Consider the following 18,434-nt stretch of genomic DNA (forward strand, 5'->3'; position numbering starts at 1 on the left):
CTCACCTGACCGTGCTGAGGTGGTGCTGACTGCAGCTGCTCCCCACTGCGATTCTCCTGAGAGCAGGGACTGTCTTCCTTCGGTGTCCCCCAGGCTGGCACCATGCCGGCCTTGGTTAGGAGCTTGGCTGGTGTTTGAACATTAGCACAGGCATCCTCTCCGCCTTCCCCACGTCCACACCTCTTCCCCCCTCCCCTTCTCCCTCCCCTGTGGATGCTGAGGCCGGGAGGGCAGCTTAGCACTTTGTGTCCCAGCCTCCCTCCCCACAGCTATAAAACAGGAATGATGGGGAGGGAAATCTTGCAGCCCAGAGTCTGGCACGGAATAGGCACTTAAAAAATACTGTCCATGTCTATGATGATGATTCACTCTGGGACACGATCTAAGGGTTGTAAACTTGATCTTAAATGGCGAGGGGTCACCATCACCATCTTTTGGCTCAGTGGGATGTCTGCATCTCCTCCACTGTCCCACAATCCTGTGGAATTCCACTCCCCACCCCATCCACCCCAAGCACCTGCAGCAGGTGGCTTCCTGAGCTTTGGGCATGTGGCCGGAGTCTAGGTGTCTGAGTTATGCATGTGGGTGCTCAGGGGCACATTAGCCCCTACTCCAGCCACCAATACTTCTATCTCTCCTGTCTCCAGCCCGGATCTCCCCACCTAACACAGTGGCTGCCCAGCCACCCCACAGGGGACTGAGGCAGAGTTCAAAGTGCACCTGCTTCCACCAGCCCTGAGACCTGCCTTAGAAAATCCCCAGGGGGTTCCTTCCCCAGGACAATACCATTATCCTTGGACCTAGAGGGAGCCTCCAGAAAGCCCCTCACCTTCCACAGCCCCAGGCACCATCAGAGCACAAGTCCACAGGAGAGACACTGCCATCCTCACCTGCCCCAAAGGGCTGGTGACAGAACCAGTGCTGGAGTTCCAGGTGTGGTCCCTCTTCTGCCAGCAAGTGGCTGTGTGACCTTAGGACCTGAATTGGGGGAACCTGGCTGGCTCAGGAGTGAGAATGTGTGACTCCTGATCTTGGAGTTGTGTAAGTTCAAGCCCTGTGTTGGGTGTAGGGGTTAATTAAAAAAATAAAATCTTAAAAAAAAAAAAAAAGGAACCTGTGACAGGCATAGAGGGGAAGAGCACTGGGACAGGAATGTTTGTCTGCTTGCCCCAAGAGCAGGACAGGGAGTACAGGGTGTCCCCGCTCTGGGCAGACACCAGGGCCTTCACCTGCAGCTCCAAAGGGACACCAGCTGCCTGGGAGGGTGGGTGTCGCCAGTCCCAGGCCACTTCTTCTTTCTGCAGCCCTCCTTCCAGCACTTTCCGTTGTCTGGCATTTCTAGGTGTGGGTGGCGTGAGGGAGGATGCTCCACTGGCCGTGTGTGTGAGAGACTGCACCCCTCAGTGAAGGGGCTCCGCATGTGTCCCCCCTTCCCCCAAGCAGCCATCCTGTCCAGGGGGAGGAGGTCTTTAGGAAGACCAGAGCCACCCCCTGGCACCCCATCCTGACCCAGAGCAACCCCAAACTGGCCCCACACGCACACCTTTCAGACTTTGTAGCTGTTTTTATTATTAATATTATCTTTTCCTTTAAGCATCCCTTTAAGGGTGAAATGAAATCCAACCATTTACAGAGAAAATGATTTCAGAATGTACATATTGATTTTCCCTTACAAAAAAAATAATACTATTATCATTGGCGTCCTTAAATTATACATTTCCCGGGGCCCTGCCTTCTGCTTGGGGAAGTCCCATCTCCCCTCCCCGACTGTCACCTATGCCCTCAAAGCTCCCCCATGCCTGCTCCTGCGAACCAACACGACCCGTGGGTGGGCTGAGCCTCCTGAGTCTAGAGGTCATATGGCCAGTGGTTCCCAGGGAAAGACACCTGGTGATGGTGACAGGGCCGGCAGTGTGCCGACACTCCCATTCACAGTTTGATTTCCTTTCATACTGGGGGAGTGGCTCCGGGCTCCCCTGCCCCCCGAAATTCCCAGTGTATGATGTAAGTATAAGTGAAACTCGTCAACCCCACGCCGTGGCCCCCCACCCCTCTGATGACCGCCCTCTGCACCCAATGGCGCAGTCTCCCCTTGGCAGTGACTGTGAACAGTGTTCTGAGTCTGAGAGGGAAGGTGGGGCCTGGCAGGTCTGAGCTCCCCCCTTTTCCTTCCCCTGCCCTGGAGCTGGTAAACTGGAGGCCAGCCTGGGGAGGAGGCATCCCCACAGCAGCTGAGGGTGCCAGGGGTATGGGATGAGGAAGCCTGCCAGGAGGGAGGCCCTGGGCTGGGGCTCAGGCATGATTCAGGAGCCCCCAGAGATTGCCTGTCCAGATGAGTGGAGGTGGCTGGGAAGGCAGGCCCTGGCCTGGGTTGGGCTAGAGCCCCAGGGACATTCTGACCTCTTTTGCCAATTCTCAGCTTCAAGGCGGACTAGGAAGGGGGGGTTGCTATAATTCCAAGGGAGGGGCTCCCTGGGGGCACGTCACAGACTCCCTTGGGGAGGGAGAGTGGAGGCCAGAGAGCCTCCTCTGCCTGCTTCATGCCTGCCCACGAGAGGCCGCTCTGCGGGCCGGCTCCCCAGACCACGCCCACACCAGACATCTCCCTGGACAGAGGTGTGGCAAAGGAGATGCCCTTCTCTCCCCGCTCATCAGAAACCCCAATAAGACACCCAGAGAAAGTCCTGGCTGGAGGCTGGGTGGGACGGGGTGGAAGGATATGGTTGGGACCAAGACGGGCTGGGGAGGTAGTGAGCTCTCAGCTGTTCAGCCCTCAGGTCAGGAGGATTCTCATTCCTTGGACTGAAAGACAGACAGACAGACAGACCTCGCATTCCCTTTAGCCTTGCTTTCTAGGGGAGCCGCAAGGAGGTGTGGCCACAGGCTCCAGGTCCTGGGGAAGGGGAGGCCTGGGCCCTGCCCCCACATCCATACAGAAGCATATATTTACAGGGACACCCCAATACAGACACGTACAAGTACACACCAAGCATGCACACATGCCCATAAATACACACACACACGCACAAACATGTACCATTCCACTGGCAGGCTCTGCATCCTGGCATCACTGGGTGAACATCTACGGGGGCCTCGGGTGGGGTGTCTCACCCCTCCTACAACTACAGGCTCTCACTGCCCCCCAGCCCTGGGGGGCTGGCGGTGAGTGGGGGCAGGAGCAGGTGCTTCTAGGAGCTCTGAACGGAAGAGCAGGATCCTAGGACTGCGTTAGCCACTCCTACGCCCTCTCCCCATCCCCCTCCCTCTGTGCCAAAGACGTTCCTTGTCTCCTGTCTCCCCTCTCTCCTCCTTCCTTTACTAACAGGACTCTCGGGCTGAGGCTGGGCATGTGGCCAAAGACTACCTGTCTCAGCTTCCCTTGCAGCTACCTGTGGCCATATGACTAAGGCTCGGCCAGTAAGATGGAACCAGAAGTGACCATGCCATTTCCAGCTCATGCCCTTGACAGGAAAGGGCATGTGCTTCTCCTGCCATTCTCTGCTCTTCCCGGGCTGGGATGCATATGTGATGGTGGGAGCTAAAGCAACCACTCTATCCAGAATTGGAAGGTGCACATGAAGGAGAGCACTGCTGCCTGACTGTATCTGGACCATCTCCCTCTAGACGGTTAAGCTAGAAACAAGCTTGTCTTGCTTAAAACCACTATATTTCAGGGTGTCTTAATTAGAGCAGCTGAGAATCTAACCAATACATCCCCTGCCCTCATGAGGCGAAGAGGAATGAGATGACACACGGCTGGCCTTAAAGTCCCTCCTGGGCCCAGGGCAGCCCCACGGGCCCTTCCTGGTTCTAGCCAGACCCAAGGAGGGGTGCAAGGGTGTCTCTAGCAGAGACAGTGCGGAGCTGGGGCTGTGGGTTCCAGTGGGAAGGGGTGATGGGGAACCTCCTCCCCCCCCACGCCCCCTCTCAGGCCCCACCTACTAGGCTGCCTGATGGTCCAGTCTCTGGCTCCCATCTCACCCTGAGAACTAGACTCTTGGCCTTGCAGGGACTGACTGGGTAGCCCGTAACACAGAAATATAAAAAGAAAGAAGGAATGTCGAGGCCAGGTTTGGAACCAAAAGGAAGACTCCGCAGGCTTCCGCAGACCCCCTGCCTACCCCCCAGGTGCTATCCGGCGGTGCAGGGGTGGCCCATGGGGCAGAGTTCTCAGCTCCCTGCGGCTCAGCTCTTGAGGACACTGGGCTTCCTCCCAGCCTGCCGCTGTTTCTCCTCCCCTCCCACCTCGGTGTCCCCTCTCCCTCCTGGACCCAAATGTGTCTATTTACAGAGCCTCAGGACCTCCTGGCACGCCCACTTTTCCGCTGCAGGTCCAAAGCCCCAGGAGGTCACATGGTAGGTTTCTCCCTGGCAGGGGCTGCAGCTCCCGCTTGGCTGCCCTGGGGAGTTCCTGCAGGTTCCCTTCCCCACCCTGCCCGCCCTCCCTTGCCACCCAGTAACCATCACGCACTCTCTGCTGGCACCTCCCAGCCACAGCACTCCTGGTGGACGGAGGGGCCCGACTCCCCTCTCCCGATGAGGAAGGAAGGATGTTTTGTGAGCTCACAGGCCTGACCCTTGCTTGATTCCCAAGGGCCTGAGCAGGGAAGACTCCTCCGCCCATCCACTCCCGGTCCTCTGAAGAACCAGCCAGACAGCAGAGGGAGGCAGGGAAGCATCAGGGGGGCCGCCGCCACTCCCCCCACCTGCCACCGGCCCTCTAAGATCATGCAGCCTTAGCCTTCGACCACATCCAATTTGCCCCTGGCGGGTGGCCTTCCCTCGGGACCCCTGTTCCGCCGCCCACCTTCCGCGGTGCTCTTGGGCTCCTGGTAGGGGTTGTCCAGCAGGTAGCGGAACTGGGCGTAGTTGTTGAGCAGGTACTTCGGGGCGTACATGTGCTCGCTGGGGTCGGCCGGCGGGTACTCCTGCTGCGTGCCGTCGAACCAGCCCCCGGTGCGGATCAAGCTGCGGATGTAGTTGAGGTCCCGCTTGTCCTCGTAGTCGCCCCAGCGGGGGAAGTCGCCGTTCTGGGCGGACACGAGCTTGAAGTAGATGCCCTCGGGCGTGAAGCACCAGGAGCAGTGCCAGCCGGCGAAGTGCAGGGGGCTACCGAGCGACCACTGCACCAGGATGTGGCCCGTGCGGTTCTCGTACTGCCGGAAGTTGGGCATCGTGTAGTACTGGCGGCGGCGCAGGCGGATGCCATCCAGCCCGTACACCGTCTGCAGCATGTCCACCGTGCAGCCCGACACCACCTCCAGGGTGCCCGGCTGCTTCCAGAAGAAGCCGTACAGCGACTTGCGCATGTGGAAGGCGAAGGGCTCGGTCCAGCCGTCGTACAGCTTGAGGAAGAGCACGCCGTCGCGGGCCGGGATCTCGTCGGCGTCGTCGATGATGAAGACGTCGTCGGGCCGCAGGTTGCGCAGCCGCGACACGCCGTCCTGGGTCAGGAAGGTGCGCAGGTAGTCGTCGGCGATCCAGCCGTCCTGCCGCCCGCCCAGCGGGAAGTGGTCCAGGAAGACGTAGAGCACCTTGTGCCGGATGTACTCGAAGGTGCCGTTGGTCAGCATCTCCCGGAACTTGAGCGGCCGCGGCTCCCCATAGGCCGTGAAGTTGGACTCGCACACCACGAAGGCGTCCACCACGTCGCCCAGCTCGTGGAAGCGCACGTCCAGCAGGTCGAACTCGTGGTTGATGTTGATGGCGTTGATGACGCGCCGCGGCACCTCGCGGGGCACCAGGCGCTCCTTGGTGGGCAGGTTGGAGTACTGCACCACGGTGGGCACGCCGCAGCTCGGCCCGTGCCAGCCCGGCAGGCACACGCACTCCACCCACTTGCGCCGCGCGCCGCGGGCCCCCGGGCGCTCGCGGGTGCTCAGCAGGTGCCGGGCCGGGCCGCGGGCCGGGGAGCCGTCGGCGCCCTCGGCCTTCTCCTCGGGCCGCCCCGAGAGGGGCCTCTCCAGCATCTTGGTGCCCGGTTTGAAGCAGACGCCCCCGGCCTTGGTGCGCACGAAGTACTCGGTGGTGTCCTCGGGCAGCACGAAGTCCACCCGGTGGAGCTCCTCGGTGGCCTTGCTCGGAGACAGCGGCTGCAGCAGGGGCGAGTGCGAATAGAGCGGCGTTCGCAGCAGGTCAGGGCTGCCCGGCTCCGGGCTGGCCTGGGGCGTGACGGGGGCATTGTTCCAGAAGAAGCTGGACACAAGGTTCGGGCTCAGGGAGGCCAGTTCCCGGGGGAAAGTGACATAGGACAGGGTCTTAAAGAAGTGCAGGAAGGAGATGAGGCACAGGCCGGCCATACAGAACATGAGAAAGAGCTTGTAGCGTCTCATCTTCATCCTGCAGTAAGTGGGGAGAGAGCAGACAGGTCAGGGGGCTGCAGACCTGGGTGAGGAGAGCCTGAGGCCCCTCTCCTAAGGAAGGGAACCCGAGGAGGCCTTCGCTGCCACCCAGTCTGTGCACCTCCCAGCTGGTGCCTGGCGCTCCTGCAGGAAGTCACCTCCTGTCCCCACCCCACCCCCCCGGAGTTCAGCCTGAGAGTCCAACTCACTGTACCAAGTACCCCGGGAAGGCAAGGCATCGACGAAATTCCCCTCCTGGAGAGGACCTCCTCCCCGTTGCCACAGCCCTCCTTCCTCAGAGACTACCAGGTCATCACACTCACCCCCTCTGCAGCCTGATCCTCCACCTGGCCTGCCCACTCTGACCAGACCAGCTGCATCGCTAGACTTTGCTCCAGGAACAGTGCAGCCTGGGAAAAGCTCAGCTCTGCAGTGCAGAACCTGCCCCAAGGGAGGGGGAGAGTGGGCTGCAGGCTGCCAACATGGGTCCCCTCCCTGACCTGCCCACGGAGCTTTTCTTTTTTTTTCTTCTCTTTCTTTTTTTTTTTTTGTGTGTGTGTGTGTGTGTCAGTATGTTGACAAATCTTTCTAATTCCTTTTCACTGAAAGAATTCACAGGTTTCAAGGAAACACATCTAATTCTAACACTTAAAAGAATAAGTAAAAGTTCCCCTCTGTTACCGATCTCCAGGCATAAGGTGTGTTGCTGGTTTGATATGCGAGATTTCTGTCCTTGATTTCCTATTTTTCATAAATATTACCTAATGGACACCAACTACAATCAAGTTGTTTTCCACGATCAATGATAAGAGATTTTCGTATCAGTAGTAATAGATCTACCATTTCGTTTTAAATCCCACACAATATTCCATGGTTATTTTGAATGAATCACTCTCTATTCATGAGTGACTCATGAGTATAACCATTCTCTCTATTCACTTAAACAGTTCGATTTATCAATTAGTTTGTGGCTGTGGAATGGAGAGCCTTGTATATTGCTTTTTACAATTGAAGTGAACTTTCTATTATAGAATATTCGTAGCATATCAGAAAAGTTGCAAAGAGAGTACAGAGGGTTCCTTAGACTCCTCGCTCGGTCTCCCCCCAGGGCTAGTGTCTTACATCACCATGGTACGCTTGTCATACCTTGAAAATTGAAACGGCCACATTATGATTAACTAAAGTCTATACTTTATTCAGGTGTGCTACTTATTTCACAAATGAACCTGTGGAGCAAGAGAGAACTGCTGACTATAATCCTCCAGCTTGTTTTGTCTTAGAGCCCAGTGAGGTGGGCAGGCAGGCTGGGAGGCTACACCCATTGGGCCAAGTAGGACCTGGATGACCTACTGAGTTTCAGGAAGGGCTAGGATAGAAACTGGCCTTTGGCCGTTGGTGTATAATCATTTCCCCTTCCATGGATCCCCCATGAGTAAGGCACTGTCCTTCCATGTAGAACATTCTTTCCTTTCAGATGTTCCTTTCTTTGGCTTCTCCTTACTTCTCCTGGGTCATTTGGGCACCTTGCTGCCATACCCTCCCCTGCACTTCCTAACTCTGCATACAGCAGGGGAGAGTGGAAGGATGCACACCTGGCCTCAAACTTCTGTGACCTTAAAGAACAAAACAAAACAAAAAACTTCTGTGACCTTAAGCAAGGCTCCTTGCCATTCTAAACCTCAGTTTCTACACCTGTGAAATGGGTACAGCATTCCTGGTGGGCAGCAGGTGCTTAATAAACTTCGGTCGTTTCAAGGCTGGAAGATTCCAACATAATTTTCTCTAAGCTATGTGGTTACAAGGCACAGATTCATGAAATGTTTGATCGAGAACAAATTTTAAGACCACCTCCTCTAATCTTTTAATTTTATAGAGGAGGAAACCAGGACCTAGAGGACTTCAGGGAGCTGCCTGATGTTACAAAGCTGGGGCAGGATCCTGGGTGGCTTGACTCCTGGGCTACACCCTGTTCCCAGCCTCACCTTGGTGGGGAGTCCTGAGCAAACTAATGAGCCATGGAGTCGCCACCAATGGCGACTGGCCAGGGTACTTGGTGCTGTCATGTCCATCCAGTTTGAATACCTGGCTCTCCTGGAGCCTGCCCCAGGGCTGGCACAGCTGACTGGAGACAGTCTGGCAGGACAATCGGGGGTGGGGACCTCTGCTAAATGTTAGCTGTCCCAGGGCAGGGGGTGGGGGGCTGGTCTCCACTGGCTTTTGAGAAGGCGGGAGGGAGGGGCTGCTCCTTGGCAACATTTTAAAGTAGGTCTTCTGGGCTCCTCTCTCTGTAATGGATTCCAGCCCTACCCTGGCCAAGTGAGACCAGGTAGAGGCCAGCTGGGTGAGTGGAGGGGCCAAGGGGTGAGGCCCGATAAAGGAGGGTCGAGGCGTTCTTGCTGTGGCCAAGACCAGGCATAAGGCAAACCTGCAGACTGAGCTGGGCATAGCAGAAGCGTCCAGCATGACCCGCCAGGGGCTCTGAGGACCTGGTAAGGCAGTTCTGATCCTTCTGGTTATTTTTTCCCACTTGGAACCTACCTCTGTGGAACACACACCGACCCTGGCCCTTGTCGGACTGGCCCATGAGCTGTGGAGGGCAGGGCCAGGTTGCCACTCAGATGAACTCCCCTGGCAGCAGTGGCCCTGAGGAGTGCCAAGGGCCGCCATGGCCCCACCCAAGTCACACTGACCCAGCTGCTCCTTGGCTCCCTGGGCAGGCTGGATTTCAGGATCTGGTTACACCTGGCCAGATGTGCCCTTCGGAGGACAGACCCACCGGTACCTGGGATCTCCCTTTCACTGGGGCTTTCGGACTGAGGCCACGTGATAAGGCCCCAGCCAGGCCTGCTTGCTGAGAATCAAGGAACTGTGTGTGGCTCCCTCATTGCTCGGGCTGCTTAGGAGACAGAAGCACCTGGTAGTCGGCCTGTAGCAAGCTAGGGCCTCACAGACCATATTTTCTGGGACACTTTCACTTTCAGCTTCACTCTTACTTTTCTGGGCCCGACCCTTTTTTAATCTTATCTTCATGTATTTTGATAAGTACTTGAAATACTTTTTTTTTTTTTTTTTTTTACTGTGTGGCATATAAATAGGAAACGGAATAAATAAAGCATTGACTCCTGAGGTCTCATGCAAGTCTCATCCACTTTGGAAGGTTACTGTAACCACCCATTTTACAGATAGGGAAACTTTTCCCAAAGGCCATTAGGAAGGTGGCTGAGTCAGGACCTGGCACCCCTCCCTCCCTCCCTTCCTCCTTACAGCTGAGATGGATCCCTCCAGGCAGCCCAGCTGTGGGCTAAATCCACAGAACCTAATTAGGCCCCAGCTGGCAGCCTTTCTCCCTCCACTATAAAGCTTTGTTGAGGGCAGCCTGGGTGGCTCAGCGGTTCAGCACTGCCTTCAGCCTAGGGTGCAATCCTGGAGACTGGGGATCGAGTCCCATGTCAGGCTCCCTGCATGGAGCCTGCTTTTCCCTCTGCCTCTCTCTGTCTCTCATGAATAAATAAATTAAATCTAAAAAAAAAAAAAAAAAAAAAAGCTTTGTTGAGAATCCATCAGGTGCAACAACAAAACTGATGGTCACTGATGCTTATAAGCCAGTGAATGGCCCGAGCACATTCCACACTAGACATCGTTGGATCCTCTCAATGCGAAGCAGGTACCTTTATCATTCCCATTTTATAGGTGAGAACACTGGGGCAGAAAGATGATATAACTTGCCCAGTGTCATACAATTAGTAAGGGGTAGACAGTGGGCTTTCACCCACTGGTAAACCTGTCCTGAGCCCCTTCCATCTGCCATGTGCAACCCAAGTAGAGTGACACCAAGAATCTACTGGTGACCAGTGAAAACAACCCAGTAGATGGAACAGCCACTACTACTACCTTTGACCCACACAACACCCCCACAGGGTGCTCACCCGATCCAGATCATCCACTCACACACCAACTACTTATCAAGAGCCCACTGTGTGCCAGGCACTGTACTAAGCCCTGGGAGCCTGGGAGACGAGGCAGACGAGGACCCCCACCTCCGTGCAGCATACGCAGGGGTGAGCAGGGCAAGGAAATGCAATAAACTAGAAATAAATGAGTCAGGTAATACTGCACATTAGAAAGAGTTGTGCTGGGCAGCCCGGATGGCTCAGCGGTTTAGCGCCTGGCCTCGGCCCAGGGGTGATCCTAGAGACCCAGGATTTTTTTTTTTTTAAAGGTTTTTTTTTTTTTTTTTTTTTTTTTTTTATGATAGTCAGAGAGAGAGAGAGGCAGAGACACAGGCAGAGGGAGAAGCAGGCTCCATGCACCGGGAGCCTGACGTGGGATTCGATCCCGGGTCTCCAGGATCGCGCCCTGGGCCAAAGGCAGGTGCCAAACCGCTGCGCCACCCAGGGATCCCGAGACCCAGGATTGAGTCCCACATCAGGTTCCCTGCATGGAGCCTGCTTCTCCCTCTGCCTGTGTCTCTGCCTCACTCTCTCTCTGTCTCTTAAGAATAAATAAAATCTAAAAAAAAAAAAAAAAAAAAAAGAATTGTGCTCCAGAGAAAAATCTGGGTAAAGAATAGGAGGTGGAGTGGGTTCAGTGACAATCAGGTGCTCAGTGCATGCCTCTCTGAGAAGAGAGAGACTTGAAGACGACAAGGGGGCAGGGGAAGAAGATTCTGGGCAGAAGGAACAGCCAGTGCTCAGAAGGGAGATGCATGGGATGGGTCCAGATCATGCAGAGCCTGAAGCCTCAGCAGGAAATGTGGTTTTCACGGGAGGATTCTGGGCAGAGGAGGAACATGACCCGATCCTGGTCTGAACAGACTCACTCGAGCTGCTCTGTTGAGAGTACACTGTTGCTGCAGGGAGCGCGGCAAGGAGACCCCGGCATAGTCCAGGTGTGACAGGGGGCGGCTTGAACCACAGTTGGGGGTGGGGTGCAGAAAGCGCTCAGATTCCGCTGGATTTGCTGAAGACTTGGATGTGAACTGTGAGCAAGGAGTCAGGACCTAGAAGGATGGAGTCTTTGACTGGGGTGGGGGATGCCCCTCAGCTGCAGAGCTGGCTTTGAGTCAGGCTGTCTCTGCAGGTCCTCACCCTCACCTGGCCTCCCCCCTAGCAGATGCGAACACAGAGGCTGATGAGGGGCAGGGCCAGCCACCTTGAGGGCTAATGGCAGAGCCTAGCTGTTGACCTTGGTCTCTGGATCCAAATCTCACATCCTTCCAGGAGTATGCTTGGTCTAGAAACCTCACAGGATGGAGGGGTGTGGTGAGCAATGCTTTGGATCTGAGGACCCCTTGTGGGCTCTGGGAGGAGGAACTGGTTTGGGGGACATTGTTCAGTTCACCATTCTCCACCTCCTCCTCCTGCTTCCTGACATGCATTAGCTTGAGCCCCTCCAGGAACTCAGGACCCCAGGAGGGGTGAGGTGGTCAGGACCTGCCTGGAGAAGCAATTTTAGCTGAGGGAGGACTTGGGTCTCTAATGGGCTGGCCCATTGCCTTCCAAGGCCGACACAGGCAGCTTCCTGAGGGCAAAATCCCTGTCCAGTCATTCCTATTGCTGAGGATGATCTTAGGCAGCTCAGAGGTCATACCTATGCCCTTACTCGTTTCAGTAAAATTCACCAAATATTTATTTGATGTTTGCTTTGTGTCAGGGCCAGCATCTCCTGAAACCAAGTGTCTTTTGCCCAGGTTAGAACTTGGAAGAACCATACTGAGCTCTCCCAACCCTCTTCCTGACAACCTGCATCAGTCTCTGGATTTATGTAGCCACTGTGAATCTGAGTCTCAAGATTGCTTGGCCTCTCTGAGCTTCAACTCCCCCATCTATAAAACGGATATAATCATTCCTGTCCTGCCCACTTCAAATGAGACACCAAATCAGGGAGATCAATCCATAGTCCTCTCCTGTTCCCAACACTCACCATGCTGAGCTCACCTTCCCTGACATCTGTCTCCTCAGCTGGACTACCAGCTCCCTGGGGCAGGGAGCTGTACACAGCAGGTGCTCAACAAAAGCACCCTGCATTGTCCTGGGCCTCCTCAATGTGCTCACCATCACTTCCATGCACACAGACTCTGGAACAAGACTCCAAATTCTGGCTCTGCCATCTTCTATCTGTGTAGGCTTGGGCAACTTCACAACTTTCATTTTTTTTTTTCCATCTATGAAATGAGAGTTCAATAATCCATGCAAAGTGCCTGGCGCATAATAAGTATGAAATAAACCTTAAGTCTTCTTACTCCTATTGCTATATCCCAGCCTGGCAGAAAGAACTTTTGGGTGGGGATGTGGCACGAGCTCAAAGGCTTGGAGGTGAGCCCCTGGCAAAGCCTGGGCCCTGGTGGGCACTGTCCTATCTCAGAGGAGCAAGAGGCAGGGCAGGGGCTCTGCAAGTGAAGCCTAGGAAGAACCTGGGCCTGACGGTGGAGGGGCTGAGAAACAGCACCCTGCTTCCTGGGGCACCGGGGAAATGAGGGAAGAAATTTCAGGCCCTCTAGGAGCCTCCCCGAGTTCCCCCCAACCCTCAACACACATATCACTCTGTGAGTGGTACCCAGCCCCAGGGGCCTATGTTTCCTGCATGAAAGTGGTGGGGTGGGCTGGGTGCTTCCTGGTAGCCAGATAATCAGGGACAGGGGAGACTAAGGCTGATCCTGACCCAGGATAGTGGCAGGATCAGCCCACTCCGGGCCTCCTCTTCTTGTGCTGACTTGGGTCTGTGGCCATGCCCCAGAAGGTGCCCCTGGGCAAGTTTTCTTCCTTCTCTCCCTGCTCCTACCTCTTCCTTCTCCTCCTTCCTTCTTTGGGCTCTGCTTAGAAGGTTGATTGGGTGAGGCAGGGAAGCAGATGAGCCCAAACCCCACAATCCAGTCATGATCTCGGGGTCAGGGCTCAGGCTCAGTCCAGGGGGGCTCCTGGTCAGAGAGGACAGGTGTTCCCTGGAGACCACAGGCTAGGAGTGTGGGCCTGGCTGGGCTGGCAGTAGATGCAGACACACCCTGACAGCTGTCATCGGAGTGACGGGAAGCTCCCGTGGCGCTCTCCATGGTCCTGAGCTCGCCTGCGCTGACCAGGGTCCTAGCTCAGCCCTGGGAATGCCCTCCACCAGCCTCTCACCGGCCCCTGCCAACCTCCTCTGTGGTTCAGTGGCTCATGTCCTAATGGCCACTCCCCCTGCCCACCATCCTCTGGCCCCCTTCCCTGCCTGCCTCATGACACCTGATCCCTGGTGTCCTCAGTTCTGGAACAGCCACAGGGCCCTCAACTCCTACAACTGGGAAAAGGGACCAGTTGTGGCCTGCATCCAGCAGCAAAAGGGTCCGACACCTACTAGGTGCTCAGGACGCCCTGGAAATGTCTATGGGGGAATTCCTGGAGGTCACACAGTCCACCTCGTCTCCACTCTTGGGCAGGAAATGGCCCCTCTACAACCCCAGCCTGGGAGCACCTTTGAATGCACCCTCATTTCTCCATCAATTAGTTCATCTGCTTGAAAGGACATCTTGATTTGAGCTGAAGTGCCTGCCTCCATCCCATGTGACCCCAAGGCTCTGCCCATCTCCATGAGGAGGCAGGAGATGTATCTTTGCAGCAAAGTCTGCCTAAGACACAAGGTGGGCACAGTGGTTGCAATGTCAGATCTGAACATTGCCTCTGACCTACCTCTCATTATCCTACCTCTGCTGGCCTCAGTTTCCCTTCTCTATAAAATAGACATATAACAAATGAGTCAATCCATGCAAAAGAAGAGTAACTGTGCCTAAGCATACAGTGGGTGCTCAGTGAGCATCGGCTTTCATTGTTACTGGAAATCAGGAAGATCTGGTTTAAGCCCCAGTGCTGTAATTTTACTGTGTGCCCTTGGGCAAGTTACTTAGCTTCTCTGGACCTCAGTCTCAAATAGGGAAGGAAGATATCCCCTCCCTTGCAGTCCTGTGGGAGATCTGGATGAGCCGTGGTGTCAAAACATCCTGCATGGAGCCCAGCACTTAGCAGATGCTCTAAAAATACCTGCTTCTTTCCTTCCATTTGGCTTTCCTGCCAGACAACCAAATGCAGATGATATGACTGAACATGCCAGGCCTTGCTCCTAGCCAACTTTGTTAAAGGACTGAGCCAATTGGAAGGCTGCTTACTACTGACTGGCACCCATCATCCTCCTGGGCATTCTCAGTGACTCATCTGGCTTTCAGAGCCCAGGGAATCTGGAGCCCCACAGAGGGTCCAGGCTCCTCTCCCAGGGTCTCAAGGGCCCTGGAGTAAGAATATTGTCCAAACCCTCACCCCAGGCCAGCGCCCCTGCCAAGTAACCATCTGGCCTCTGCTGGTCCAATTCTTAGCACCACCCATTCCAAGCACGTCAGGCTGGTAGAAATGCTTTCTGTTGACCTAAATCAGCCTCCTTGGAGCTTCTGCTACTGCTTCCGGGTCCTCCCTTGGGGGTTAAGCAGAGCAAGTCAGCACCTCAGGAATCAGAAGACTCTGTGGCACTTCTCCTTCCAATGTGAGGTTCCACGATCCCCCATGGAGAGACAGGCAGGGGAGGCAGCTACAGAGTCTGACAAATTCCAGAGTTCTGGCAAGATGCAAGAAACAACTGACGCTGTGTTTATTTCTTCATCTCTCATCATTTTATTCATCCCTTCAGCTCCTGTCTATCAGACAGCGCTCCATGAGGGTCAAGCCTATACACAGGGATGTCACCCCACAGCCGACGCATCATCCAAGCTACTGGTGGACATTTACCAAGAACCTGCAGTGTGCCAGGTACTGCCCCTGCAACGGCTGGAGAAATTAGGGGCTCATTCCTGGGCCCCCCCTGGAGGAAGGTATGTTGAGTCTCTATTTTGTAAATGAGGAGATAGATTCCTCATAGCTTCGAGGTTAAGCTACTCGCTCAGCCACACAATGCTTGTGGGAATGAAACAGATGAGATTCCCCAAGCATCCTGCACCTGCCAACAGGTGGGCCTGGGACCCAGTGGGGCTGCAGATTTGGGGGTTCTACCCCAGGCGAAGCATGAGTGGCCTGGGTGAGGGAGGGTCTGGTGTACCCTAACCCCCCAGTCCTCAGGACTTCTACTCCCCAGCACTCCTCAGAGAGAAGTCGGCTTAAAGGGCCAGCCCTGGTCAAGGGCTCCAGCAGCCCAGTCACTGAAAAGTCCTGGCGGACTCTGTTCACCATGGTGCAGGTGGGGGAGCTGCTGCTGCTCCCATCCACAGATCAGGAAACCAAGGCACAAAGCGAGGCACAGCTACAATGGGAGCCAGTTCTTGGACCAGCCAGATGAGGCACCCCAGCCACCCCCTGGGCACAGGGATCTGGGGCCTCTACTCTTTCTGCTGGCTTAGCTCTGGAGCAGGAGCCTGGCTGAAGCCTCAGCCCAATGCCCATGCCTGGGAGCCCTTCCTGTGGTGAACCCTACCACTACCCCTGCTCCACAACCAGCCCATGTGCCCTGGCCCTCTCGCCTTCCTCCAAAGCCCTCCCCACTCAGCCTGCTCCCAGTCCCCTGCCAGCTGCCTAAGAACTTTCCCACAGAGTGGTAGCATGTGCCTGAGAAAGTTGGTTCCCAAGGCTAGGACCTGCCCTCATCTCCCTGGAGCCTCCTTCTCTTTCCCCACTGGTCACTGGCCCACCGAGGACATCAGCGTTTGGTCCCCAGAGGCCCATGGGTAGTGAAGATATAGAGCACTTCCACCCGCCCAGAATGTTCTACTGGACAGCACTGGAGGCTAAAGAGATTAGTCATCCTTAGACATCAGCCAATGGGGTGGCTGTGTTCAGAAGCCTGCTGTGGCTCCCACTGTCCAGCACTGAGGCTCATGGCTGCTGTGACTCCTGACTTTTTTAAAAGATTTTATTTATTTATTTATGAGAGACACAGGCAGAGGGAGAAGCAGGCTCCCTGCAGGGAGCCCAATGTGGGACTCTATCCCAGGTCTCCAGGATCACACCCTGGGCTGCAGGTGGCGCTAAACTGCTGAGCCACCCGGGCTGCCCTGACTCCTGCCTCTTTTTTTTTTTTTTAATTTTTTATTTTATTTTATTTATTTATGATAGTCATACAGAGAGAAAGAGAGGCAGAGACACAGGCAGAGGGAGAAGCAGGCTCCATGCACTGGGAGCCCGACGTGGGATTCGATCCCGGGTCTCCAGGATCGCGCCCTGGGCCAAAGGCAGGCACCAAACCGCTGCGCCACCCAGGGATCCCTGACTCCTGCCTCTTAAGATCCGCCCCTACCTTGCCTTATTCACGTTAACATAATGGTCACCACTTATCACACGCTGAGGCATCACCAGCTGTCAGCATAGGTTTTACATACACTGGCCCCTCCCAGCCATCCTTAGAGGTAGGACTTATCATCCCCACTTTACAGGAGGAAATTGAGGAAATTGAAGCTCAGAGGGCAAAGCAACTTGCAGAGCATTCCTCTGCTCACCTGTGCACACCCACTGCTCTGCAGGGCCTGAGACCCACGCGGCTGGGAAGGTGCCATTGGCCTGAGCCCCAGACACTGAAGGCTCTGAGTGACGGCCAGTATCAGCTTCCAGAGCTATCCAACAGCACGATCTGTGATGGTGCAAACAGCTAGGCCGCGCTATCCTACACACCAGCCGCCAGCCCCGCGTGGCTACTGAGCACTTGAAATTGACTGGGAGACTGAGGAACTAATTTATAATTTCACTTAATTTGAATTTTAGTTTAATAGCCACATGTGCTAGCAGCTACTGAATTGGAGCACGCAGGTTCAGACAGGACTGGGGAGAATGGGGCAGGGGAAGGGGCAGGGGCAGGGAGCAGGGCTGATTGTACCAGCTCCGCAGGGATGGTGGGGCTGGAGGGGAGGATGCACATGGGAGGATGCTGTGCTGGAGGTGAGGTGAGGCAGCCTGAGGTATCCAGCCTGGGACCCAGGGTCAGGGCGGGGAGTGGTGGTGAGCTGCTGTGGGGACACTCCTTAAACACTGGGTGACAGAGGGAGGGAGTGGGTCACAGCGTCAGGGGCAAGAGGTGGGCTGGGGGTGGGACCTGGGGAAAGTCTGCGGAGGACAGAGGAGGACGAAAGCAAGGAGCTGAGCCCAAGCCCTGGGGAGGGCACTTCTGGGTGGAGGATTGGGCCTCATTGTGCAGAGGCAGCTGGAGGCAGTAAGGTGGAGCTATGGTGTTCAAGTCACAGGGCTGCCCTGAGGATTTCGTGTATGTAAAGTGTCTGGAACACTGCCTGGCTGAGCGACCACCAGGTGGGTAAGAAACAGTATCTGGTGAGGGCCGGTGATGAGTGTTTGTCACAGGAGACAGACTGAGGCATCTGAGGATGAAGCAAGGACTCCTGGTGGGTGGCTTTGGGGAGGGGAAGAGGGGGCTAGATGCAGACACAGACATCCCACGGAAAGGGTTCTGTGAGCACTGAGAACATGTGTCCCCAAACCAGGTTCTATGGAACCCCCAGGGCACTCCCGGGACCAGATGACAGAGAGAGACGGGGAGAGACAACAAAGCCTGGGACAACCCCTCCGGCCCCCCTAAACACACACACATAATCAAAAAGATGCTCACTCAGCTTTTCAATTTCATACATTGTAGTTTCTCCTAGGATTTTGTTTGCAGAAAGTCTTCTACACTAAAAAGAGGTCTAAAAACCCCAGTGGGGCAGAGGCAGATGCGCATTTCAGAAGGGCCCCAGGAGCTCTGCTGGTCTCACACACACATCCTGGAAAGCAGAGGCATAGACTGGGCCTGGGGGGGGGGGGGGTAACAGCCCTGCAAGGGGGCAGGGGGGCTCTTGCCTGAGTCCCCTAAGTGAGCAGGGAGGGAGTGTGGATGCATCCCAGCAGGGGTGCAGGGGTGCAGGGGCTGCTGGGGCAGAGGTGGGAGGAGCAGGGTGATGGCATGACCGGCACAGCCACAGAGCTGGAGATCATGTCTCCTCCGGCCCGTTTCTGCCCGGTCACAGTAAACTCAGCAGTGATTGGCCTTGTCCCCTGCCCTGTTCATTCCATTCCCACACTGTGACTTCTCCAAGTCAGGCTGACCCTGTGTTCCCGGCACCCAGCATGGGGCCCCGCCCAGACATTCAGCCAGTGTCTG

The 18,434-nt window shown here is 55.6% G+C and overlaps 1 protein-coding gene across 2 annotated transcripts in view; it reads right to left on the bottom strand.

Moving 5' to 3' along the window:
- Nucleotides 1-1,544: 1,544 nt before the first annotated feature.
- The window catches only part of MGAT3 (beta-1,4-mannosyl-glycoprotein 4-beta-N-acetylglucosaminyltransferase), a 32,127-nt gene continuing 15,237 nt past the window's right edge, over nucleotides 1,545-18,434 (bottom strand). For both annotated transcript variants that reach the window (XM_072741692.1, XM_072741693.1), the window contains exon 2: nucleotides 1,545-6,339. In XM_072741692.1, coding sequence (XP_072597793.1) covers nucleotides 4,737-6,338 — 1,602 coding nt within the window. In that variant the 5' untranslated portion in view covers nucleotide 6,339 and the 3' untranslated portion in view covers nucleotides 1,545-4,736. The remainder of the gene's footprint in view (nucleotides 6,340-18,434) is intronic.

This window comes from Vulpes vulpes, chromosome 16 (genome assembly GCF_048418805.1).
Source record: "Vulpes vulpes isolate BD-2025 chromosome 16, VulVul3, whole genome shotgun sequence".
In the NCBI taxonomy this organism is placed as follows: Eukaryota; Metazoa; Chordata; class Mammalia; order Carnivora; family Canidae; genus Vulpes; species Vulpes vulpes.